This window comes from Hipposideros armiger, unplaced genomic scaffold (assembly GCF_001890085.2).
Source record: "Hipposideros armiger isolate ML-2016 unplaced genomic scaffold, ASM189008v1 scaffold_131, whole genome shotgun sequence".
NCBI lineage: Eukaryota > Metazoa > Chordata > Mammalia > Chiroptera > Hipposideridae > Hipposideros > Hipposideros armiger.
Window position 1 is genome coordinate 1,725,974 of NW_017731481.1, and position 27,231 is coordinate 1,753,204.

Sequence of the window (27,231 nt, forward strand, 5' to 3'; positions counted from 1 at the left end):
CAAGTATTAAAAGTCTTCAATTCATTTTACATTGCCCCTAAAATTCCCTTCATTAGTAGCTCTTCACAGATTTGACCAAAGTAAAAAAATACGGTATATATATATATATATATATATATATATATATATATATATATATATATATATATATCCCTTTTATCTACCTTCTGTTTATAATGAAAACAATCTCTATGCCCTCATCCCTGCAATAATCTGAATAACTACATTGTCTAAAGAAGAGTAACTTGTAAAGCCTTTATGACTTCCACACCAGCAATTCCAATATAAGCCTATAAGGACTACAAAGATCAGGCTTTAAAACCTTAAACTGAAGAGCAATTTGATTTGCTCTGCACCCAATGAGGAACATATTTATATATACATACACATATATGTGTGCATATTATGTATATAATACATGTATATGTATGTTTATCATGGATACTCTATAAACATTTAACTGACTTAAGAAAAAGACAGAGCTAGAATTTTAGCCTAATCAAACCCAAGTATTAATAACTGTTCATCAAAAGAACTACCAAAATTATCTAACTTTATGCTTTAAAAAGCACTGAAAGATTAAGTCCCTCATTAAAGCCCTAGACAGACAGCGCGCACACACACACACACACACACACACACACACACACACACACACCTCTCCTACAAAATTAAAAAGATCAGAACTTTTTTATTGACTTTTTAAATAGAAACTCATTTAAGGAAGAAGCTGCTTCACCACAACTCATCTGAACACTCTCCCTGATCTTTCTAACCATTTCCTTTTATAAAAAGCCAAGGGACTTATCTCAGGTTTCATGCTGGAATACAGCCAGGTGAAACCTCAACCTCTTAGACACCTCAAAACAAAAGACAAACAACTATTAGTTGGATAAATTGTGTTATGACACCAAGGATTACTGGGGCTCTTCCAAATAAAAAAATCATAAGGAAATATATAAGACAGGGTCAAAATAAGATATTTTTTCATTTCTTAGAACCAAAATAGAACTTCATAGGTTTGAAAAACACTATTCTTTAGACTACATTCCAGAATCAAGTATTCTAATTCATAAAGTAGTATCTTTTAACCTATCTTCACAGCTCAAAATAACAGTACTATAGAAAATATCAAAATAATCAATATCAGAAACCCAATCTAATTTCCTGAGCCAAGGATCAAACGGGAAGCACAAAAGCTGGAAACATGCACCTGCGGTGGCACTGCCCGTTGCTTGAGAGCTTTCCCATCGGTGGTCCATCGCTCTTCCAGGTGGATGCCCGATGTGAAACTGGATATCCAGTTCCAGTATAGTTGTTTGCACATCACCACAACTACAAGACGCTGTATAAACGACTCGCGGCAGATTTCCCAACTGCCTCACCCACCCTCACCTCCGTGCACTGTGAAATGTTCTGCCACACATGCTCACATCCACCTCTCTCCACCACTACCTCCAACTCCCTTGTGAAAGTCTCAGGAGCCAGTGTGTTTCCGTTTACTAAGGTTTAGAAGCAAACAGAACAAGGGCTCTACACAGTGAGGAATCAACAGCTGCAGCTACACCACTCATTAACCCAGGCCTTGCCAGTCAAATTGTGAATCTGAATTCCAAGGTCACCTTTGCTAGGCCATTTTATTTTTAAATTTCAGCCAAAATGCTTTTTCATTAAACATGCAACTTTCCAAAGCAGCAGATATATGATACCATCAAGAGCACAAAATATTTTTTAAAACTATTAATGCAAGTTCTGCCACTTTGTACCCTCCTCAGTTGAGTATGCCAAAATCTTTAAAAGATGACATATAAATGAACTTTTTAATCTAAGAAAGTTGAGCGGGGGCACTAAATGCACTAGTAATTGGCTAAACCAAAAGATAACTTTAAATATGCCTATTCTAGATAATGGAACTTTTATTACTAGGAATTTATGAGAACAGCATTAGTCTCCTGCGAAAACTCCACATCCATTAAATGACTTATCCAATTCCAATTTCCAATACATAGAGGCCACTGTTGCAGTATCCCCAAGCCCAGATCTGGTACAAATGTAAAAATTACAACCGATGTAGATACAGCCCTGCTCCCTTCCCTCTGCCCTCCATTGGAAGGCTCCCCCATACCTTCCCTTTCCATTCCCTACGGGGAATGACATTTGGAGGTGGGGGTGGAAGGTAGGAATGCACCCTTATTATCAGTATGAGAAGCGAAATGTGGGGAGAAAGGATGTCTTTCTTAGTATTTGAACATTTTCCCATAGAAACACTATTTTATTAAAAAATAATTCCGTTCATTAGGGATTAAAAGTTACATGATAAAAGAGATATGTAAGTACAATTTATAAGCTCCAAAATGGAGAGAGCATGAACTTAAGGAATAAAGAGACTCAGCATTTGTGGAGAACCTACTAGTTCAGACTCTGTGCCTTATATCGTTATCTCATTTAATCCCTACAATCTGGTCCTCAAAGTAGGAAATAATATACCCGCTTTATACATGAGGGAGGAAAAACAGAAGGCTTGGAAAGGTTAGGAGACAATAAACTCCAGGAAAGGGATATTAAGAATGAAGCATAAAGAGAGAAGAGAACAAAATGTTTAGAGGTAAGACAGAAAATACGGGTAGCCCTTAACTAATTAACATTCAGAATTCCAAAGTTTGTGTAATTTTCTTTGAATTGGAACTTGGTTTTCCAAAGAAATGAAGCTACAAGTCCACAGACTCATCCAAAACTATTGGGTGGAACAGAATGTGCTTTGGAATCCTGAATTTTTCTGATGTTAGAAAAGTATTACACTACAGGTATGTATCTTAAATCAATAACTCCTGTAGGATTTGGAGCTACGTTCCATCATCAGATATCATTAATATTTCTTTAGCAAACCATAAGAATATTCACATTAAATGGGATAAGTAAAGAATATGTACAGTCTCACTTCAGTTCAGATGTTTTGTCAACTGAATTTAGTTAAGTGAGATCTTACTGTAAAACGAGTTATAAGGTTTTTTTTTTCATTCTCCAAAGAAGATACACAAATGACCAATAAGCACATGAAAAGATACTCAACATCACTAATCATTAGGGAAATGCAAATACAGACTACTACAATGAGATACCACTTCACACCCTAGCTACTATCAAGGAAACAAAACAAGGGCGGCCTGTTGGCTCAGGTGGTTAGAGCGCAGCAGCACAGGCTCTTAACACCAGAGTTGCTGGTGTGATTCCCACATGGGCCAGTGAGCTGCGCAACTAGACTGAAGATAGTGACCTGACTTGGAGCTGATGGGTCTGGGAAAAACACAGTTCCCCAATGAAAAAAAAAAAAAAAAGGACAAATACTGTATGATTTCACTTACATGAGATCTACCTAGAGAAGTTAAATTCACAGAGACATAACGCAGAATTGTGGTTGCCAGGGGCTGAGGGACAGAGAAATGAGAGTTATGGTTTAATTGGCCATTCCCTCTCAATTTCTCTAATCACCAGAAGCTGAAATATCCCAGGACTCCTCAAAGCTCTTCTCTTCTCTTTCTAGTCTCATTCCTTTAAATACCACCAACTTGCTGACAAGTCCTAAATTTAAATCTCCAGCCCAGACCTGCCTGTGTTTTGAATTCCAGACACATACGTCCCACTATCTACTTGGTATTTACTCTCTTGAATGTCTTAAAGGAATGTCAAGTTTAACAGTCCAATCTCAAATTCCTGATCTTGTTTTCCCCAAACCTGGCCTCCTGTATTCTCCTCCATCTCAGTAAATGGCAACTTCCTCCTCCACCTGTGCTCTGGCATCATCCTTGACTCCTTGTTTTCATAACCATTCAATTCAATGGCATATCCTAATGGGTCTACCTTCAAAACATAAATAAGAATCCCAATTTCACTATGATCCAAACCACCGTATCTCTTACTTCGATAATGATAACAGCCTCCTAAATTCTCCCTGCTTGTGTACTTCCTCCCCTCAATCTACACAGAAGCCAGAGCAATCCTGTTTATAACCTATGTTGGATTATGCCGTTTTTCTGCTCAAAATCCTCCAAGGGTTCCTATCTCACTCAGAGTAAAAGACATTATCCTACAAAACCTGGCCTCCCCATTACCTATCTGCCTTCATCACTTAATTTCTATTCTTAGCTCTAACCACACTGGCCGGCCTCCTTGTATTTCCTTGACCATGCTAAGCACAAATCCTGATTCAGGGCCTTTGTTTTTCTGCTCCCCTGCCTGGAATGCTATTCTCTTCATATCTACATGGTTCATTCCCTCACCTCCTTTAGGTGTGAGAAAGTGCCTAACCCAACAACTTACAACTGTACAAATCTATCCTTTCCCTCTGAATTTTCTCTCCCCCTTCCCTGAGTTTTCTCCATACACTACCACATGGTGTACCATTTACTTTAACCCATCTCCACCTCAAGTAAACTGTAAGCTCCAGAGAATAAGGATTTTTTTTACATCTGTTTTGTTCACTCTTGTATTGCCAGTGTCTGGCATATGGTAACCAGTACTCAGTAATATTTATTGTTAAATGAATATTACCTATGATAACTTCAGCTATTACATATGTAGTTTCATTCATCACCTATGTGCTGATAACCTGGCAAAGATCCTACCCAAAGCCCTCTTGACCTCCATATACAACAGTCTACAAAAGATCTCCACTTTAGATATTACACAAGTCCCCAATTTATGTAAGCACAGTCTCTTCCTTCATCCAAAACAGCTTCTGTTCCATCATGTACTCAAAACAGAAGAACACTGGGAGACCTATTTGGTTCCACCTTCTTTTTCAACCCTAACTCCTAATCCAACACTATCTTTTCCATTCTATTCTGAATCTTTCTCAAAGTCTCTGCCTACTGTCCCTCGGCTGCCTTCACTTAGACCCTAGTCACTTCTCATTCTGACTACTGTAATCACTGGGCTGATAGGTGTCCTTGTTCAGGAAGTCTTCAGTTCATTCCTCACTGTGTCACCAGAGTTGAGTTTCTAAATGCAAATACAATCATGTCACCCTCTTTAAAAAAAATTAAAAATCTTCAGGAGCTCTTCAAGAGCTACTTAACTACTTTATAAAGCTACTGTAACTAAAACATAAAGTACAAACTTCTTAACCTTTACCACAGGATATTTGTGATCTGCTCCATACTTTTGTTTTCAACCTCATCTCTTCCTTGAACTGCAGGCAAATGAAGTACATCCAGCCCCAAGGGTTTAGTAAGTTTTATTACACCTAAACTGTTCTATGTGAAATGCCTTCCTCTTATTATTCAATAAATTCTTACGTAATACCCTGCTCAAATAGCGCCTCCTCTATGAAGACTCCTCTAACATCCCTAGACAGATGCCTTCCTGTTCATCTGATTGCATCTTATGCATATTTCTATTGTAGCATTATATTACAAACTAGCAGTCAGTAGCTAAAGATCTGGAGTGAGATCTTAATAATTATGGGGTTCAAACACCTAATAACTATGTAACTCTAGGTAAGATAATCCTCCTAAAGCTTCAATTTCTTCATCTGTAAAACGGGAGCAAGTAATAACAAGGTTGTATGAAAGCAACAAAATGATATATAATATTGACTGTAAAAGAGTACCTATTACTAATCACATGGCTTTAATTTTTGTTTATAAACGTCTCCACAACTGGAGGAAAGAGACACATTTTCTATTTTTCTGTGTATTTCCATCACCTGCCACTAAGATAGTTAGCAGAAGCTCACATTTATCTAGTGCTCACTACATGAATGACACACTAAGCACTCTGCAAATATCAAATCATGTAAGTCTTTCACCAAACCTAAGCAACTTGGTTGACTAAGGTCACTCAGCAGAGATAGGATTTGAACAGGCTATTTCTAGTACCTAGGATCTTTTTTTTTTTTTTAAATCTAGTACCTAGGATCTTAAACACACCGTCTTACTAAATTCTCAATAAAATTGTGCTGAATTGTTAAATGGATAAACTCAAACTACATCTAAACAGGGGACCGGCCGAGAGGCTCAGTTGGTTACGAGTTGGCTTAAGAGTGCAGGCTCTGAGCAATGGGGCCGCCAGTTTGATTCCCACATGGACCAGTGATGCTGCGCCTGAGCTGAGTTGTCGCTGAGCTTCCAACAGGTGGTAGGACAGCTCAGCTGGTGTAACAACAAGATTGCCTGTCCGATTATGGGCTACACCCACCTGCAACTAAGACTGAACTCGGCACCTTGAGCTGAGCTGCCACCTGGATGGCTCAGTGGATAGAGCATGTGCTGTTAACAAGGCTGCTGGTTCAACTCCCGCATGGGATGGTGGCTATGCCCACCCGCAACTAAGATTGAACACAGCACCTTGAGCTTAGAGGCCACGAGCTGCTGATGGGAAGCCTGATGGCGACTGGCGCCCTCCACAACGAAGATTGAAATACAACTTCGCAGGTCCCCTTCCCCAATTTCCCAATAAAATCTTTAAAAAAAAAAAAAAAATATATATATATATATATATATATAAACAGTCTTTAATATGTCACTTATAATTTATGGGTAAATACCTAAAACACTAAAACAGTCCCCTACTCCCCATCCCTAATTTCACCAGTACCAAGGAGAAATCACTCCAACAACAAAAAAAAGTAGTCATGGGGATACCTTAAAATCCTGGCACACCAAGACTAATGTCCTCTTACTAGCGTTCAAAGCCCTTCAATATCCAGCCCCATACTAAGTCAGTCAACATATTTTTTTTTTTTTTTTTAAGATTTTTATTGAGGAATTGTGGGGATGGGAACAGTGCTGGGGAATTGGGGGAAGGGGAACAGACAAGTTGATGTCGTTTTTTTTTTTGTTCTTCAGTCTAGTTGTGGAGGACGTTGCTTCACTGGCCCAGGCTGGCACCATCATTGCGCTCTTCCCGGGCGAGGCAGATCAGTCGCCGGCCTCTGGACGGCCACTCACGGCAGCTGCTGGCCGCTCACGGCAGCCCATGGCAACCCACTGTCACAGGGGCTGCAGCCTCCGCCGTCACTGGCGACTCACAGCTGCCCAGCTCCAGGTTGAGCTGTTGTTCAGCATCTTAGCTGTGGAGGGCAGTGTCACTGGCCCTCATATGTGGGATCCGAACCGGGGCCCTCTGGTGTCCAGAGCCAGTTCTTAACCATCGCACCACTCGGCCGGCCCCAGTCAACATATTTCTTACCGTTTACTAACAAATGTTCAACTCTGCTTTATCTCTCAAACTAAACTATAGGCAGGCCTCACTTTGTATGGTGCCATGTTAACTGAAACTTGCGCACACCAGAAGTAAGATCAAATCTCGGTCGCCACAGAAATGCATAAATGTATGAACACGATTCTGATGTATCACGTTTCTATTAACACAGTGCCACGCAAAGCAGGGGCTGCTTGTATTACAACACCTTTATGGGCAGCTGTATTTTTTACACCATCTCCAATGTGACTTGCATAAAGTAGGTCCTCAAATATTTGTTGATCTGATGAACCTAACAGTCTCAATGTCTCTTGTATTGATAGTGGTTTACTCCTCAAAGCTTAAGTTAATGTTTATTCTACCTGGTAAGCCTTCTTTCTCCCCATTTACCTAAGGCCTAATCATCCTTTAAGCTTGCTTTTCCGGGATCATCTCAGGTCACACCAATTCTTACTAATCTTAGTATATTGTCAACATGTGGAACAGCCTGTATAATTTACTACAGCAACAGATTACATAAATTGTCCTCTATGCCACTGTTTGCTGTTTAGCTTCCTATGTACTTTCCCGTACTTGCATTCAATACATGCCTTATGATTTTGATGCCTCCGTAACATTTTTTTACGGGGTAATAGACGATGTTATTGTGATTAAGGGCATAGGATTTGAAATCACACAGGCCTGAGTTCTAACTCCATCTCTGCCATTACTACTGGGTTATCAGAAAAGTCATGATGCATTTTTGCAACGAAAAACAGAAAAATACTTCCTGACTTTTCCGACAACCCAATAGTTATGTAACGTCAGGGAAGCCATGCAACTAAGTCTCAGTTTCTTCATATGTAAAATGGGGATAATAATCCTTACCCCAGAGGAGTAAGAGAGTTGTTGAACCTAACTTACTTCATTTCAAGTAACTGTTCAATTCTTTATGCAAAAAAGGAAATTATTTTAATACCTCAAATGTTCTAACAAGCAAATCCTTCAAAACTAAAAAACATTAAAACAAGTATGGAAATATAACATGCAATTTGGTAATATTTTATATAAAAATCATTCTATATTTGTCAAGAAGGCTGTTATGATCCAATGGAATGAGATGACTATAAATGCTTCTTTCTGGTGATGGACATTTTAAGAAAAAACATTTCCTCCAAGCTCATAAGATCACTGCTGAAATAAAATTCCAGAACAGAAGCCTATACTACTAATTTTTTATGCTTCTATTTTTCTTTTCAGAAGTGGCTCTTTTTTTATGGAAGTGTTCCTTATATAGCTAATGATAGAACATAGTACCAGGCAAACTATATCCTTACTTCTCCTAAAATAAAATAAAAAAATCAAAACCAATTCACGGATGACTCTTTTGGATAAAAATCTTGTTAAACATTTCAATAATTCTTGGATTAGATGATATATCAGATGATATGATATACCATGCGAAGTTACTCAAGATAATCACTATGCACAAATACTGGATTTGGTTTTTAGAGTATGTTTCCTACTAAATTGTAAACTCTATGAAAATATAAACTATGTCTTACTCATATAGCCCCTACATGTAGCATAATTTCTAGAACAAGTAGGCACTCAATAATTGATGGGTTGCAATATTCCAATATGCAAAGATTCCAATATTAACTCCTTTATCATTTATCCCTTAATGGTCCAACTGTAAGACTGCCTAAATCCCTGTAATAAAATCTTCCTGCAAAATTTTTTAAACAAAGGTTGAAGCAGCTTCTGCTAAGCCATATCTAGCCTCTAAAAAAATGACTTTGTGCATTATCTTCATGAATGCTTTTATTATTTAAAACATCCTCTAATCTAATCAACAGTAACTTTCCCATTGGCTTCAACCCACTTTCTCTCTTACATTTAAGTACCTGGAGTCATCCTTGATGACCTCTTGTTCCTTCAGATTACACATCAAATCTATCACTAACTTCTGCTGATTCCATCTCTAAAATGTATTCTAAATCCATCTTCCTCTCTCCCTTTTCCACTGCCACCTCTCTAGTCTAAGCTGCCATCTTCTTTCCTCTGGATCAATAAAAAACCCTCACTCTTCCCTGCTTCTACTCTTACCTAATTCCAATCCATTCTTCATACAGTGGCCAAGAAAAAACAATTTTTAATGCAATTCTGATCCTACTATCATTCAATGGTTTCCCACTACAATTAAAATAAAGACCCAAGTCCTAACTTACATAAGGAAAACAATTTTACAAAGAAACAGCAGAATATTCACGAATCAGATGGATAAATTGCTTTTACTGCTCTACCCACAAAATAATTAATCCTGTTTCTTATCCATGAATAAATTATTTGATTGTCCAATCTAAATATCCAATTTTACCTGCAGTGCTTGTTCTTGGATATCACGAAATAACTCCATATCTTTCTCAGTCATGATTTCCTGGCTCCCAAAAAGCCGTTCCTCACTTTCTTGTTTGCCATCCCAGCCATCCTGATTGTCTGCACATAAAGAAAGGGTTCACACATTATTAATACTATCCTTAGTTTAATATAACCAGAAAAAATTTTTTCAGAAATTTTTATTTCAATTTGAAGACAATATTATTTATACAACAAAGAAGAGGACAGCATTAAACTGACTCCTAGAAGGATACTAGTCAATAAAGAATATGTACATATTATATCTACCTTATAATGAAAATACTGAATTGCCTCAGAGCTTCTAAAAAATATTACATAACCCATTTTAATCTTCATTAAGAGATATTTTAATATATTACAATACATACAAAAGCAGACAGGAAAAAGGATTCTAAGGAGTATGAAATTTATTTTGAAATAGTATGAATATAAAACTTTTAGTATAAATTTAACATAACATTCAAATATTGGTTTTTCATTTTTTGGTAGTATGGACGTTTATGTTATAGTAAAACATAATTTTCATCACCTGAGAAAATAGGGAAAATTTGCTCTTTCTAAAATTCTCTATGATCCTGCCATCGTCATAAGACCAATACATTCTTATCTCTGCAAAAAGATAACCTTCAAAACAGCTATCTTAACTGAGCTCAAGAAGTACCGACTCCCTCACATTGAGTGCCCTTTTAAAGTCCAAACTGCACAAACCTGAGGATCACAGATGATAATCCTCTGGGTAAGTATGAGAAATTATAACAATCAATCCACTAAATGATGCATCTTCCTCAAATGGACAAAGAAATTGGTGAAAGGAATATTGGGGGATTACGTAGATCATTATTCTTTGCACTTGAAGATGACACTGCTGTTAGACTCATTTCCTCTTTGTATGAGTGTGGCTGAAAAGACCAATTAATGAGATAGTTCTTTTCATATCAACTGCATATATAAGCTGTTTGTTATTCATTTAGTATAAGAAAAAGGACAAGGACTCACTGTTCACAATATTTCCAAACTGAAATTTTATATATATATATAAAATCTAAAGATACTATGTGATGCTAATGCCCCCTAGTGCATGACACGAATGCAGGCACAGGTCTAGTGCAGCATTCAGTAGCATTGTTACCAGATGGTGCAGACTGTTCCTTAAACTCTAAAATTCATTAAAGTAAATGACAGAGCCAATTAAAGCAAACGCTAACACCAATGCCTAAAGCTCAATACTGGGTCTCCCTATACTTTACACACTTGCTCTAATAACTTCTATTTCTAAAACTTTCCAGTAGATTCTTCTAATAATTCACCTCCAGTGAAATGGTTAATTAAAAAATGCCTTTCATTAGGATCTGCTTTATGAGATTCTTTCCTTCTAAGTCCAACCTAAATGGCTTGCACATTTTCTCAGATAAACATGCTCAGACTGGTGCTTATCTAGTCTATATGGCTGATAAAAACAGGAAGAGTACTTAAATGCTTAAAGAGTAATTAGTTGATTGCCACTGTGCCGAAAAGCCCATCAATACAGCATTAAAAAGGAGGACCTGACAATGACAAGAATGTTCTCTCCTGCACTAGCCCAATCAACCATTTATACAAGTAAGAATGAGGAAGCAGTGAGTACAATTACCAACCGGACATTCCAGGAACAGAAATCAAAGGTAGGCAATTCTCTCAGTATATGACACAAAAGAGTCTTATGATCCAAAAAGCCCATTCTCATTCTTCTACATTTCTCAGAACTCTTTCTACTTCCCACATAGGATTAGATTCTCTAAACTCAAAAGCACTCAATAGCAATAAGGCTAGTTTAAGCCTTAATATTTGGAGAGCTAATCAAAATTTTCTCCTCTGACCTGAATCAACCTGTTATACTACTAAGTCTTCTCCACAGAAGTTTTCTACTTTGAAAACTAGGAAACTCAGCCTGATATATAAGCAAATGGCCTGGAGCTATGGTTCTCTCTCTCTCTAAGTGTAATAATCCATGAAAAATTACAACTGTATTTGCCAAATTTGAAGTACAAAACTCAATGACCTTATCATATTTGAATATATTTTGGTCTTTCCCTTATGTTTAGGTCAACAGGATTTTATCCACCCACGCTCTTTCCAATTTCCTTCCGGGAATAAAGTAAGCATCGTGACGCCCATCACATGATTTATTTTGTAATTTATGAAATGTAAAGATATCCTTGACTCAAGGTTATAGCCCAAATTTCTGTAGGCAGATTCTTTGTGATTCGAACAACAACAACAAACAACTTTTGTCTAAGAGTTCCTGCTTGTCCATTCTGCAACTTCATGTCTAGCCTCTAAATTCTCGCCATAGTTATCACCTTGGTATCATTAAATATATTTTCTTTTAAGATTTTTATTGGGGAATTGGGGGATAGGAATAGCGCTGGGGAATTGGGGGCAGGGAAACAGACAAGTTGCTGTCGTTTTGTTCTTCAGTCTAGTTGTGGAGGATGTTGCTTCACTGGCCCAAGTTGGCACCATCACTGCACTCTTCCCAGGCAAGGCAGATAAGTCGCCAGCTTCTGGACGGCTGCTCACGGCGGCTGCTGGCCGCTCACGCTGGCTGCTGGCTACAAACAGTAGCCCATGGCAACCCACTGCCACAGGGGCTGCAGCCTTCGCCATCACTGGCAACTCACGACAGCCCAGCTCCAGGTTGAGCTGTTGTTCAGCATCTTAGCTGTAGAGGGCAGTGTCACTGGCCCTCATATGTGGGATCCGAACCGGGGCCCTCTGGCGTCCCAAGCCAGTTCTTAACCACCGTGCCACTCGGCCGGCCCTAAACATGTATTTTTAATATACTCTTATATTCCATAACCAATTTTCAATAATGAAATATAAATCTATTCCAGATAACTAGTGTTACTCCAAATAATACACTTTTGGAATACCTTCTGCTTCTAAGTGAATAAATTTTTACCTGTGGGCCAATCTGAAGTGCTTGATTTTCTGTTGCCCTTTTTCCTGATTCTGTATTGCTCAGAGTAGTCTACCACTTCCCCTCGAGGTTTCCGCCCATCAGGGGAAGGGGTGAAGAATTTGGTAAGGCCATCAATGAGCCCTTTGGTTTTCTTGTTGAACTTCAAGGAGACACTGCTATCTCTGCAGAAGTCCAAGCCATCTATTCGCTCTAAATATCCTTCTTCAGATGATGATGCTGATTGGCTGGAGATAGTGATTTTACGTTTCCGACCCCTTCCAGGGCCAGTTCGAACTTTGCTGAAGGGACTTTTTGATCTAAAGAGTCAAACAGGGAAATGGGTAACTATTAAAAATAAATCTTTATAAGGTTTTTATTTAATATATTGCATAATTAGCAAATAACCTACAGCTTTATAAAAAAATCTGCATTGTTAAGAATAGTCCATAAACTGTAAATATTGTATGATTAAGAATATTATTATTAAAAACATCTTATTTCCAAGAAGCCTAGTTATTTTCTAGTGAAAAGAATCCTAAGCCAGGAGTCAGAAGGCATGTTTGAGTCATAATTCTGCCACTTACTAGCTGTACATCTTGGACAAATCACATTCTCTCTAAACATCAGTGTCTTCATCTGTAAAATGAGAGTTGGACCAGAGAACAAGTAAGACACTTCCAGATATAAAGTCTTATGATCTCTGCACCAACTCAGACTTGTACTTTTACCTTTAAATACAAGGATGGGTTACTCTCTGAAAGTGAGGAATCAAAAGATCATTTTATAAGAATATTAAAGCTTAAGATTTAAAATATCAATTATAATAGTTGGTCTATATAGTTAAATCTGCTATTGTCCATTCATTTCAGTTACATCACCTTTAAGATAGTCCTAAGTGGTGGGTAAACTTTTTGAGAATAAAGAGAGGTTTACAGGCCTAAAGATATTTTACATATCATCAAAAGTGAATTACCTTAGAGATACTAAAAAAAAAAAAAAGATAGAATTAGCTACTGAATCTTGCCCCACCTCCTTCAGACATAGCCCAGTTTCCTAGTCCACAAAAGATAATTATATCCTGATTTCTACTAACAGATGAAAAACTCACATTATTTTACATCAGGACATAAAAATGGCACTTAGCTATGGCCTCAATAGAAGAAGCTATTCAGTGATTTGTACATCTAATAGAAATAAACTACTGAGGCTGATATCAGGTGAAAAATCTGTAAAGTGCTACAATAACATAATGTTTTCTTTCATGCTTTTTATGTAAGGCAATAGTTAAGAGCCAGGCACTGGTGCCAGACTACTTGGGTTTTAATCCCAGCTCAACATTTACTAATAAACTTGTGAAAGTTAATCTCTCTATGCTGTAGTTTCCACCTTTGAAAAATGATAGTAACAGTACCTACTTCATTGGGTTGTTAGGAGCATTAAATGATTTAACACACGTAAAGTACTTAGAACAGTGCCTTGGCACTTCAATGAGGATTCAATAAGTGTCAGCCATTACTATTACATAAAAGTGCCAGTTTCAACAATTGAAATCTTTTCATAAAGCAAACAAGCGAATCCTACACTATAGAGAAGGCCCTATCCTTTTCTCCCCTCACCTTGCCACAAGTACAACTTACACCGTGTTTTGTTTCTTTAACCTGTTTTTTGGACGTCCTATTGGATTAGCATAGCGCCGTTTTATCTGTGCCGCCTTCTTTTGTAGAAGTTTTCGTCCTTTTTTCCTAGGTCGACATATTTGACATATCCACATGCCTATAAAGAAAGAAAAGCACAACAGATATAAACACACTGAAAGAGTTCATATAACTCTAAGTCATGAGTTCTTAACCTCTTTCAGGTCAAGGACTCTCATTTGAAAATGTGATTAAAGCCCCCAAGAAACATAAACATGAAAACATATACACACAAAATTCTACAAACAATTAGAAGAGACTCACAAATATCCTGAAACCCACACATGGTTGCAGTCCACTGATCCTCAGTTAAAAATCCCTGCTCTATACCTAGCACCCCAATATTGGTTTCTAATTACCATTCTACAAAAAAAGAAGCCAGGTTTCCAGAGAGTAATGGCTGATTCCAGGACAGAAGCAGGTAAAATACAAGATAACCTGGAACATCCTGTAATGCCAGAAAATAAAGAAGTGCTCAAAAGATGATGAAGGGATGTCAAAAGGACATAAGAGCCGACTTGAAGGAGTTCCCAATAGTCAAATCTAGGCCAATCTGAGCAAAAACAGAAATAATCATAGCAATGGGTCATAATCCATAGAATAAAATAAATGTGGTGAGTCCATAATTATATAAATAAATAAACAAATAAATAGATGGGAGAAAAGGATAGCTCTCACTTACAAAAAAATTACAACTAATAAATGTAGAAATGATGATGAAAATAGAAAAATCATCATTATGCAAATACCATGTAAAAATTGGTGCATGTAAGAGTCATATATGGATGCTAGAGTTAGTGGGCAAAGCTGTCAAGTTTCTCCACTGTAATCAAGTGATGAAAGTTAACAATACTAGTAATAAGACATACCGGTGTAATATACCCATTTTCATGCACTGACAAGGGCACAACATCACTTCTGTGGTACTCTTGTCAAACTTCATAACCTTAATCTAATCATGAAAAAGCAAGAGACAAGCCCAAATTGAAGGACTTTCTACAAAATAACTGACCAGTACATACTCTTCAAAAGTGTCAAGGTGGAGAAAGACAAAGTCTGACGAATTAAAACCAACAGGAAGAGATTAAGGAACTATGACAACTAAATGTACTCTCAGATTCTGAAATTGGATTCTGGACCAGAAATTCAAATAAGGTATGTAGATTTGTTAATTGTATCATATCAGTGTTAGTTCCTTGATTTCAATAATTGTACTATGGTTTTGTAAGACATTAACTTACATTAGGGAAGCTGCGTAAAGGGTACAATGAGAATGCTCTACTATTTTTACCACTTTTCTAGAAGTCTGAAATTATTTCAAAATAAAATGTTCCCTACTTTAAGCTGCTATAAAACTTTTGTAGGCATTAGATACACAGGAATGAAGTTCTAAGAAAATTTTTCTTATCTTGAAGGATTCTCAGAAAGCCTTCTGCCCAGGTTTCAAGTAAATGGAAAAGATAGGAAAGGGGGTATTTATTCTTCCAATACATATAAATTTAAGACTTTTCAAAAGGTAACAATCAACAAAGTAGTGTAAGAAGGACTTAAGTAATATCCTAAAGTGGAATAACCTGGTCATACCTAAGGTTGAGTCTCTTTCCATCAATAGGAAAACTTTCTCCAAGGACATTAGCAAAAATCCTACAAGCATTTTACCTAAGAAATGTATAAACCACAAAATCAGAGCTGAAAATGGAATCTGTGATAAGACCAAGCAGGGGCACTAACTAGATTTTTTTAAAGCAACTATAAGCATATGATAAGACGGAAGTCCAATCAACAGGCAATTATATCCCAACTAAATACTGTTCAAGGAATAGGGGTTAAAAGAATAGAATGACATTAAACTGTACTGTTATGATTTGGGCACTTATTTGTTTGCACATTATTTTCTAAAAAGTTTTTTTTTTTAAGTTTTGAATAAACCAGACTCTATTAGCTCTAGGCTCCTCAAAAGTGATGAGCAGTGATATAATCAACATTTTTTCTTTCATTTATTCATTCATTCATTCATTCATTCATTCATTCATTCATTCATTTATTTTAGCTGAGCCATCCTGCCACCTGTTGGCAGCTCAGCAGCTGCTCAGCTCAGGCTAGAAATTGAACTGCTGTTGCTCAGAGCTCACACTCTCGAGCGAGCTCTTAACCAACTGAGCTATTCGGCCAGCCCAACATTTCTTCCTTGAAAGAAAGAGATATTTCAAAATATTATAAGGCAAGCATTTTGTCTTCTAGCTATAGGACTGGAAAATATTTATAAAAGAACCACTTCGGGGCCGGCTGAGCGGCTCAGTTGGTTAAGAGCTCGCACAAGAGTACGAGCTCTGAGCAACAGCGATTCGAGTCCCAGCCCCAGCTGAGCTGCCGCTGAGCTGCCAAAAGGTGGCAGGATGGCTCAGCTAAAAATAAATAAATAAATAAAAGAACCACTTCACCCTACATAGATACTTAAATATGGAAAATAATAATAAATCCATAGCACATAAGAATGTTAGGACACCTAAACAGAAAGACTGTCCCCACCTTTTAAGGTTACAGCTCTCTTCCTACTTATACAACCCCAAATAAAAGATGCAAATTACTCTTTCATTTTAACAAAGTAGATAAAAAGTGCTTTCACTAACATACCCCTTTATATCGCCAGTGTGATTTCAGAAAGTATTTCTCACCTTTTGGCATCCGGGTGAGTGGTGGGTCACAACACTCCATGTGAAAACCTCGGTCACAGGAATCACAAAACAGCATGTTATCCTAAAAAGGAGAAAGGACAGTTCTGCTTAATTTTATGAAACAGAAACATATCGGACCACGACTTCATAAAACCTAGGAAGTTTCAACGATCTCATAAAGGAGATGTCAAGTTATTGTAACAGTAAGTTTCCTCAATTTGTAATTGAGTAAATGGACAGTCTGAATTAGCAAAAAGTTCTGCTTCATCCAATCTTTAATAAAGAACTAGTTTCATTACTTTCAAATTTATCCAGTGACTAGATATAAGCTAACTTTAGTCTGTTTTAATAATTTAAAAAGGATGATCTGTAAATAACATACTAACTGACCATTCCTAAATGAATGTCTCTCCATACTACTCAAATTTTGGAGTTTCTTTAAAATAGCTTAGTCTCTGCAAATTCAAATTAAGGTGCTATAGAACTACCTAGAAATAATCCAAGTCTCAATGAGCTGGTATACTAAACTATTAATATGTACCTTAAAGAGGCTACTGTTCTAAATTCTACTGAACCAAATGACTGAAAATTGACAAACCATACATAGAGGGAAATGCCACTTGTACATTTGAATTCCAAGTGAAATATTCATAGTGGAAGGAAGATACTCACTGCATTTTTGCCTTGATCTCGACAGGAGCTGCAAGTTTTACACTCGATGCATTGCCACCGTAAAGCCTTCACTCTAACCGTTAGTTCTGGGGAAAACTTTAAACAGGATGGATGACCTATTAAGAGGGAAAATTCAGAAATGAAACAATCAAGAATCATTCTGTAATTGTATTAAAGGAATAATGTAGAAAAAGGGAATTATCTTAAAACATGTATTAAAGTAAACAAGATACTCCTGAAGGCTTGCCATACACGTTTCATCAAGACTGGTACTTCAATTCAGTTTTATTAATGCTAAATAGAATTTAGTATACACCCCCACAAATTTGGCTGTTAAAAAACTTGACAAACTCCAAACTTTTACTAAGACTGCATTAAACCATAATGTGCGTACACATGCTTGTGTGTATATGAATACATACTATGCTCAGGCCATTTCTAGAAGAATACTCAAAAATTGTTTACAATTGTTAACATCCTAGGACATGGACCTATAAACATTTTGAAGGAGAAAGATTTTACATTTCACATTATACCCTTCTGTGCTCTCAATTCTTTAAACAGTAATATGTGTTACCTATATAACCAAAAAAAATAGACTAAAAATCTGCTAATTTAAAGTGAGTTATTTGCTCATGGCTTAAGGCACTCAAGCTAAAACTAAAATTTAAGCAATATTTCTGTTGTGATCAGAATTAGCAGTAACAGAAAAAAATTGTTTCCTTTTTCAACAGTTAGTATCAGTTTGATTCTCAAAAATTTAGAGTAGTCAATTTGCCCTCAACTCTTCTGAAAAGATTTGTCCCTTTCCTCTAAAATTCAGTTATGTGTCTTTTTCTTTGATGAGAGAATGGGCTGGTTCAATTATTTTCTCTCCTCTCTTTCTTATTCCTAAATAATTATCTTTTATGAGATGGTAAGAAATGTATCATCAAAATATCACTAACATTAAAGAAAAACGGGAGAAGAGGTATAAAAATCTCACATAATCTTGTCATCCTAGAATAACCATTTTCATGTTCTACTTTTCCTTTTTTAAACTAGCTAAAAGTGGGGCGGCCAGTTAGCTCAGGTGGTTAGATCACAGGCTCATGGCACCAAGGTTGCTGGTTCGATTCCCACATGGGCTGGGGAGCTGTGCACTCCACAACTAGATTGAAGACAACTACTTGACTTGGAGCTGATGGGTCCTGGAAAAACACACTGTTCCCCAATAAACTTTCTTAAAAAAAAAAAAAACTAGTTGAAAGGTCTGGCATGGTCTTAACTATAGGGTATATACAGTTTTGTTTTGCTTTTCTTCATAATTTTAATCAATAAACTCTATATTTCTATTTCTTAAACTGATTATATTCCACCGAGTCAATACAATATAACCTACCTGACCATTTCCTTATTGTTAAATACTTAGACTAAAATAAATTATTTCATGTTTATAGATTCTTTCTTTCTTTTAAAGTAATTCCTTATGATAAATTCCTTTGTTGGTGAGTGAAACGAAATAAACATTTTTATAGCTTAAGAGGTAGATGTGCACTGTCAAAACAGGTTCCAAGCCCTATGAGATATCCAGTGCCACAAGCAAAGTACAAATATTTTACCACAATTTCATCAGTTCTAGGTTTGGGCTCTCTTATCTTTGAAGTTTTATTATTATAACAACTATGAAGTGACACTTCACTGCTGCTTTAGCATGCATTCCTATTATTAGTGGGGAAGATATTTTTTTATATGCTCAACTACTAACTTTCTCTTATATAAACTGCCTGTTCATGGGCTCTGACCCTTTGATTTTATGCTTAGAAATGTGAACATGCTCTTTATACTTTAAAGCTTTTGAGCCATTGTCATATTTAATGTAATGATTTCCCCCAAACAATTCTTACACTTTGGGGTGGGGGGGTGGTAGTTTAGTTCTCAATTTGGAAAATAAAAAATTTCAAATATTTGACTATGTCCATCTTTTCTTTCTTGGTAATTGTGATAGCCAGGCTCCAAGCTGCCCTCCAATCATTCTTGCCTCCCGGTAAGACTACCAATTCACAGGCTTGTGTAGTTCACTCCCACACTGTATATGGCTGGATCTGTGTAACCAATAGGGTACTACTGAAATGACTGTGACTCCTAAGGCTAGGTTATAAAAGGTATTACAGATTCCACTTTGCTCTCTCTCAGAGACCTGCTTGGGAGAACCCAGCTGCCATGTTGTGGACACACATACAGCCCTATGAAGAGGTCCACATGGCAAAGAACTGAGACCTCATGTCAATTGGCAGCATTAATTTGCCAGTTAAGTGATTCATCCGGAAGCCTTCACATAACTGAAGCACCAGATGAAATCTTGACTGCAATCTCATGAAAGAAATCAAGTCAAAACCACCCAGGTAAGCCACTCCCAAATTCCTGACCCATAGAAATAAAAAATGTTTGTTGTTGCTTTTAGCTGCTAAGTTTCAAAGTAAGTTTTTTCTACAGCAATAGATAACTAATAGTTACTTATTCTACTAGTTCTATAGAAGTTCCCTCTATGGTAAGTCTTCACATTGCATTCTTCCCTATCTTACAGAAATTCAGAGATAACCTCAAATACGTGTATAATGCTTCTTAGAAAGCAGGCCTGTGACACAACCCTCCCCTTAGCCCCATGTCCTTCCCACCTCACCTAGAGCAGATTCATTTTTACCTGCTTTATATATTTGGGTTCCCGTAAGATTTCTCAAGGGTTCCATTACAAAAATAGTTTGGCAGTCAATGCATTGTATGACATGGCACTATATTTTAATTTTATCTTTTATGGTTTATATTTAACTGTGAAATCCATCCATAGTTCATTATGGTTTGTGATAGTATGATGGAGATGGTCACCTACTACACAAGATTTCTTCCCACCTTCTTCTAATGCATTCTATACATAAAATCTGAAAAGCTAAAAACTATACCTCCTGGATTCCTTTGAAGCTAGGCTCTAGATATGAGTAAAGTTCTAACAACTTGATATGTTTGAGTGATTTTTGAAAGGCAGAAATGAAGCAAAGACCATCTTCCTCCTTGTATTGACTGTTTTTGTTTATTTGTTTGTTTGTTTTCTGGGCAGGTGAAAGGGAGGACGATGACACTGTGTTTTTCCAGGACCCATCAGCTCCAAGTCAAGTAGTTGTTTCAATCTAGTTGCAGAGGGCACAACTCAGTGGCCTATGTGGGGATCAAACAGACAACCTTGGTGTTATGAGCACTGTGCTCTAACCACCTGAGCTAACTGGCCACCCCTTGACTGCATTTTAATGAGAAACAAAGTCATGAAAATGACTTTCCATTCTTCACCTTCATGGCTACCCAGAAGCAGTTGTGATGATGTCCAAATTCAGCATTTCAGTATCCCACTACAGAACTCAATAGGTCCACAGTAGCCTCCCACTCCCGCCTCTTCCAGATGGAGGCAGATGGAGTGACTCCCTGGTGGGTCAGTTCTGCAGTGTCCCAGGAATTAGTCCTTAAAGCACTGCCTAGAGTTTGCCTCTTTAGCTCTTCCAACAATTTCACAAATACATGATTGTAATACTAAACTCCTTTCCTCTTGAAGTATCTGGCATATTTTCTGATTTCTGGAATATATCTTGATTGTTACTGATATAAAACACTGAAAATTAAGCCAATGATCAAAGATAATGCAGGTTTGCTAACACTTTCTTGCAAAGCCTTGTAAGTTGTTAAAATGTAGACCAAGACTATCTCTGGAATTGACAAACTGGGAGGCTCTTTGCAAAATCTTTCTTAGAGCTCAGAATTTCACACAGCTCACTAAATTGCAGTGTCAACACTCTATTTCCCAATGTGACATATGTAAGTTTCTATCAAGAACAGAACCATACTGGTTCTATTCATAAAGCTTAAGGCATAAACCAAGAAAGATAAGTAGTGATTATTAAAGAAACCAGCAATAACTTCAAACTGATTGCTGTGATTTGAACAATGTTTAATAATGAAATATAAAGATCAACAGGAAAAAATAAGTCTATGTAAAACTTCTTATTAAAAAAACCTAAGACCTGGTTTGAATTAAGTGAATAAAACATTTCAATTATACATTTAAATCCCTCCCTTGTCTAGGAGCTCATCTAAGTTACCTAAAACCAGAATCAAATTGAAATATTACTTTCATAAGGATCAAGAATACAAACTCAGTTAAACATACTTCCCTCTTGCCTGATAGCACATGTTAGATAAAATAGAGGGGGGTCACATACCACTGTTTCCACAGTCGGCACAGGAGATGAGTTCCTCTGGCTTCTTTTCTCGATTTTGTTCTTTTGTACCAAGACAGAAACTACAGATGGGGATTGGTTCAGCAACCGGCTGTAAAGAAAAACACAGTTCACTCAGGCACTGGTACTATTTTTTAGTAGTAATATAAAGACATTAAAATTAGCTTTAAATTCCTACAAAAGTTATATGTAACTTTAGAAGAATTGCATCACTCTCCTAAATTTCCAGCTAAGTAGGTGAGTTTTTACAAACTGGTCCTTGTAGTGCCAACCTAGGTCCAAAAAAAATCATATCCCAATCAAGTTGGTCACTTTGAAAATAAATGATACAATATGGATTAAACAAAGCAAATCTTTCACCTAAGATTGAAAAAATTCACTGAATTAAGTGCAAGAAATCACAGTATCAACTCTTGAAAATGATCTATAATCCAGGCCATGAGTAATGAATGAGGGTCTGTTTCAAGGCACTGACAAAAAGAATGGAAAAGAGAGAGAAGAGATATTTAAAAGACAGAACTGGTAGAATCCAATGGCTAACTGATTTGGGCTGGGGAGCACAGTAAGGAAGATGGAAGGCTTAGACACAATTAAAGAAGTGAAAAGGCAAGCCACAGAATAAACGACATTAACAACATGTTTAACTAACAAATGGCTCATATGCGAATATTTCAAGAACCCTCACATATCAGTAAGGAAAAGACAGACAACTCAGTAGAAAAGTAGGCAGAAGATGTCAATTGATAATTCACAAGAGAAAAAAACATGAATAATATATAAGTGGCCAATAAACATTAGGAAAGATGCTCAACCTCATTAGCCATCAAGAAGTAGATCTTTAAGAGTGGTTAAAATTATGAAGACTAGCAATAGTAAGTGTGGATAAGAAAGTTGGAACAACAGGAACTCTCTTAGATGGCTAACAGGAATTTAAATTGAAATAAACCACTCTGAAGACTATTTGACATTATCTACTAAAATTAAACATATGCATACCATACGATCCAGCTATATGGATCTTCCACTCCATATAGGACTTCCACTCCTAGCTATATACCCAAATGAAGTTCAAATACACATAAACAATAAAAAACACACCAAAACGATCACAGTAGCATTATTCATAGTAAAAGTTACTCAAAAATTTCCCAAATAACTAGCAATGGTTGCACAGATAAAATGTGCTATATCCATACAGTAGACTACTAAACAGTAATGAAAATAAATTACAGTCAACAACATGGATGTGCATCCAAACAACTGAATGAAAGAACAGGCACAAAATAACGTACACTGTATCATTTTCTTTATGTAAAATTCAAAAATTTCTATATATTGTTATAAGTCAGGATAGTGGTTACCTTTAGGGAGAAAGGAAGAGGTATTGAATTGGAAAGGGGCTTCTGAGGTACTGGTAACGTTCTTTTTGTTGACCTGGATGGTGGTTTCATAGATTTTAATTATGTAATAATGAAGGTATAGACTTACAATCTGTGTACTTTTCTGAATGCATATTTTAATTTGAAAGTTAAATTTAAATTAATGAGCATCTATGGAGTAGGACTGTGGTACCTTTGGAACATTCTGCAAGATGATTTGGACATTGAGTTTGGAACTTAGGAGAGAATAGGTTGGAGATGGATTTTAAAGACATCAACATGCAGGTAATAATTGATGGCACCCAGTTAAAAGGTGGAATGGGTAGAATATGGTAGAGAATTAAGGCGAGGGGAGTGGGAAAATGAGATGAAGTCTGAGATAGAAGAATACCAACATTTAGAAGCATCAAAGGGAAAAAAAGAACTAGAAAAGACCATGCCTGAGAGAAAACAGAACCAAGAGAAGTGATAACACGAATTTCAAGAAGCAGGGAGCAATCAACCATCAATGTTGGAAGATAAAGTTATCAGTGGATTCTACAACTGAGAAATAGTTGGAGACCTCACTAAAAAAGCACCATTTTCAGTGACAGAATAAGAACTAAAGTCACAGGAACCAACAAACTGCCATGAAGGGACAGACAGCAGACAGGAGATAGCCAAAAAGAAACGGAAAGAGTTTTCACATGTTTGAGGTATTTAAAATGAGAAACTAAAACCTATTTAAATACGGAAGAGAAGATACACATGGTCAAAGATTCATAAAACAAGAAATAACAGGAACATATTATGTAGTAAGGTTTAGAGCTGCACTGTTCAATATGGTAGGCACTATAACATGTGGCTAATTAAATTTAAAATAAGAGTAAGTTAAATTAATTCCCCAGTCACACAGGTAATGATTTAGACAAACTGGCTGCCTGGTTACTTGGAGCTGTGCAGACAGTCAGTTTTAACTCAATTATTCTGATACTTATCAAATGACCATAGTCTTAGACCTTGCCCACTCATTACACAAAACAAGTTTCTGATTATCCCCAGTAATTACAACTTTACTTAAGTTTTAACAGTACTAATATTTACAGTGTGAATATAAGACAGGCTGAAAAGAAACTTTTTAAAGTCAAATAAAGACACTGGTACAAACAGACTCAAATTATATAGAAACAGTTAGTTTTCGGTAACACATGGCAGTTCAGCCATATTTCCTTAACCTAAACACTTCACATTGAAGATGTTTATTCTTTGACATCACAGGACCAAACATAAAAATGATAAATTTTTCAGCTACCAAAACAATATTGAATCCATAGAAAAATACTATTACTGAAAATTACCATAATTTTTTTTAACTACTTGATCATTTCAGGGTTTTAAAGTGCAATTTGGGACAGAGTAATAGTATTTTGAGGATTAGTCATTTTAGTTGATGAGCTACAAACAAAAAAGTGGTTTAAATAAATCGTCTAGGTTACAACATGATCTATGAGGGCTTTCATTGTTGATCAACTAGCACTGTTAATCAGTAATTGTGTGATTTTAGAATATGGCTAACTATACTGTTAAGAGCATAAAACATTACAATTCCAGGTCATTCTCATTCCCAAAATATTAATGAGCATGAAAATCAGCGAGAAGGGCTAAGACTACATTGGGTTCACTGTAAGATTCGAATCTGAAAAGTACTGAGGTGGTTTTAGGACAGTGAAGAGATATTCATAACATTTTCCCAGTAAAACTTTACAAACTGATTTCATTATCTTGTATCAAAAAGATAAAGTGAGAACAATTATTAATACAATGAAGAGGGTAAATGAGGTCAAATACAAGGTGATGGAAGGAGAACTGACTCCGGGTGGTAAACACACAATGTGATATATAGTTGATGTATTATATTATGGAATTGCACACTTGAAATCTATGTAATTTTACTAACCTTTGTCACCCCAATAAATTTTAATTAAAAAAAAATCTGTGTAGATAAGCAATATGCCATATAATCACTGTTCCTACACCTGTCCAAGCTTAGTCCTTATCTTACTGTTCTCATATCGATACAAAGTAAATCTGTTCTACAGCTAATAAAACAAACCAAAAAAAACTTTGTAGCAAATGACTTTACACACCATTAAACATAGCAGACAGAGTGAACCTGTTAAATCAGAGCATGTCACTGGGCTGCCTCAAACCCTCCATCCAGTCCAATGATTTCCCTCTCAGACTAAATGCCTAATGACTACAAGGCCCTATGTGATCTGCACCCCCATATACACACACAATTACCTCTACGACTTGGTCTCTGCTGAGCTCGCTCTCTCTCTCTCTCTCTCTCTCTCTCTCTCTCTCTCTCTGTCTTACATCTATCTACTCCAGCTTCTCTGCTTGCATTTTCTTTACAAGTCAGATGTTCCCATCAAAGCATATTCACATTTGCTTCTCCTCCTATCTGTAATGTTCTTCCCTAGATCCCTCAGATCTCTACTCAAGTCACCTTCTCAGTCAGCCTTCCTTTGACCATTCCATCTAACATTTCAAAACAACTCACCATCCACAACAATTCATATCCCCCTTCCTTGCTTTATCTTTTCCCCGAATCCTTTTCATGTAATTAACATATTGTGTGTATCTTATTATTTGTCCCCCACTAAATGTAAACTCTATGAACATTCTGATCTATCTGTTCAGGACTGTATTCCTAGTACTAAGAATAGTGTCTCGCATATAGTATGCATTCAGTAAGTGTTGTTCAGTACATTAATTAAATCACCCTGTATAACTACAAATAATAAGAAACATAGTTATCTTTGAGTTGTTCTCAGATATAAGCCTCATAAAGGTATGAGCAGCTCAATAATAATTGTAGTATATAAATGCTCTGCTATTTACAAAGTAATCTCACAAGTACCTTCATGGTCTCAATAACTAAGTAAGAGTTCTGCCACAGTAACCCATTTCCATTCAATTTCCCAAAAGTAGGGGGAGATTTGTGGCAGGAGGTACTCAGATTCTATCTTGTTGCCTTAAGCACCATGTTGAGATCTCCATTATAATCACCAGATGGCAGCATTGAGGCAAATCCATAGTAGATGCTCTAATAGCAAAGAGTTGAGTTAGCATTCTGAGTTGAGCTTTTGGAAATAATTTTTAAAAACAAGAATAGTAAAAGTTTTGCCCAGTGATTTCTACTATGTGAGGTTTATACCATGGAAGAAAAAAATTTTTAGACACAATCATTTAGAATATCTTAAATGATATTTTCTAGATATCCAGATACATCATCTGAGACAGCCCCATCTTGAAGTACAATTTTCATTTTTCCCCAAGACTTGCCTTTAATTTTTTAAAGCCAATACACACTTGTCTCCATTTTCTAATATCTTCTGAGGAACTCAAATCCACCTTGATGCTGCCTATGTTCTTAAACACCAACATAAAGGATAGTCAAAAATCTGTTTTGTTTATGTAATTATTTCTAGTTACTTCACAACTGAACTGAATGATAAATTCTAGAATTTGTGACCACCAAAATTTTCAAGGAAAAAAACTGCTCCTATAAAACTTAGACTTATGACTTCAGGAACCTGTAAGAGATCATTTCGTAAGCTATCCGGCAATAAAGATCTGTAATTCTTAAAAGCTACAAGTTTTCTCAAGTTTTATGGTCACTGAAAATTACTGAGACAAGTTAGCATAGCCAATATTAAGAGTATGAAAGAAGTATGTAATACATATGACTCCCTATAATACGCAAATATGCACTAAGCAATAAAAAATTATCACATCATATTTTTCTTTAGGCTTAAATATAAGATATCTATAAAGCATTATAAAAACATTTAAAAACAGGTTCAACTATAATTACTGCAACTAATTTTTTAAAAAATCAAGTGGTATACCACAAAAGAACAAATATTAGGGCCGGCCGAGTGGCTCAGTTGGTTAAGAGCTCGCTCAAGAGTTTGAGCTCTGAGCAACAGCGGTTCGAGTCCAGCCTGAGCTGAGCAGCCG

The 27,231-nt window shown here is 36.5% G+C and overlaps 1 protein-coding gene across 1 annotated transcript in view; it reads right to left on the reverse strand.

Annotated features, from left to right (window-relative positions):
* Positions 1–27,231, reverse strand: part of KAT6A (lysine acetyltransferase 6A) — a 95,772-nt gene that overhangs the window by 23,907 nt on the left and 44,634 nt on the right. Inside the window, exons 3-10 of the mRNA XM_019649239.1 lie at positions 21,827–21,935; positions 17,583–17,698; positions 16,911–16,992; positions 14,179–14,314; positions 12,542–12,858; positions 9,545–9,678; positions 3,733–3,858; positions 3,363–3,373 (exon numbers count right to left, since the gene is read on the reverse strand). Of these exons, the coding sequence (XP_019504784.1) occupies positions 3,363–3,373; positions 3,733–3,858; positions 9,545–9,678; positions 12,542–12,858; positions 14,179–14,314; positions 16,911–16,992; positions 17,583–17,698; positions 21,827–21,935 (1,031 nt within the window). The remainder of the gene's footprint in view (positions 1–3,362; positions 3,374–3,732; positions 3,859–9,544; positions 9,679–12,541; positions 12,859–14,178; positions 14,315–16,910; positions 16,993–17,582; positions 17,699–21,826; positions 21,936–27,231) is intronic.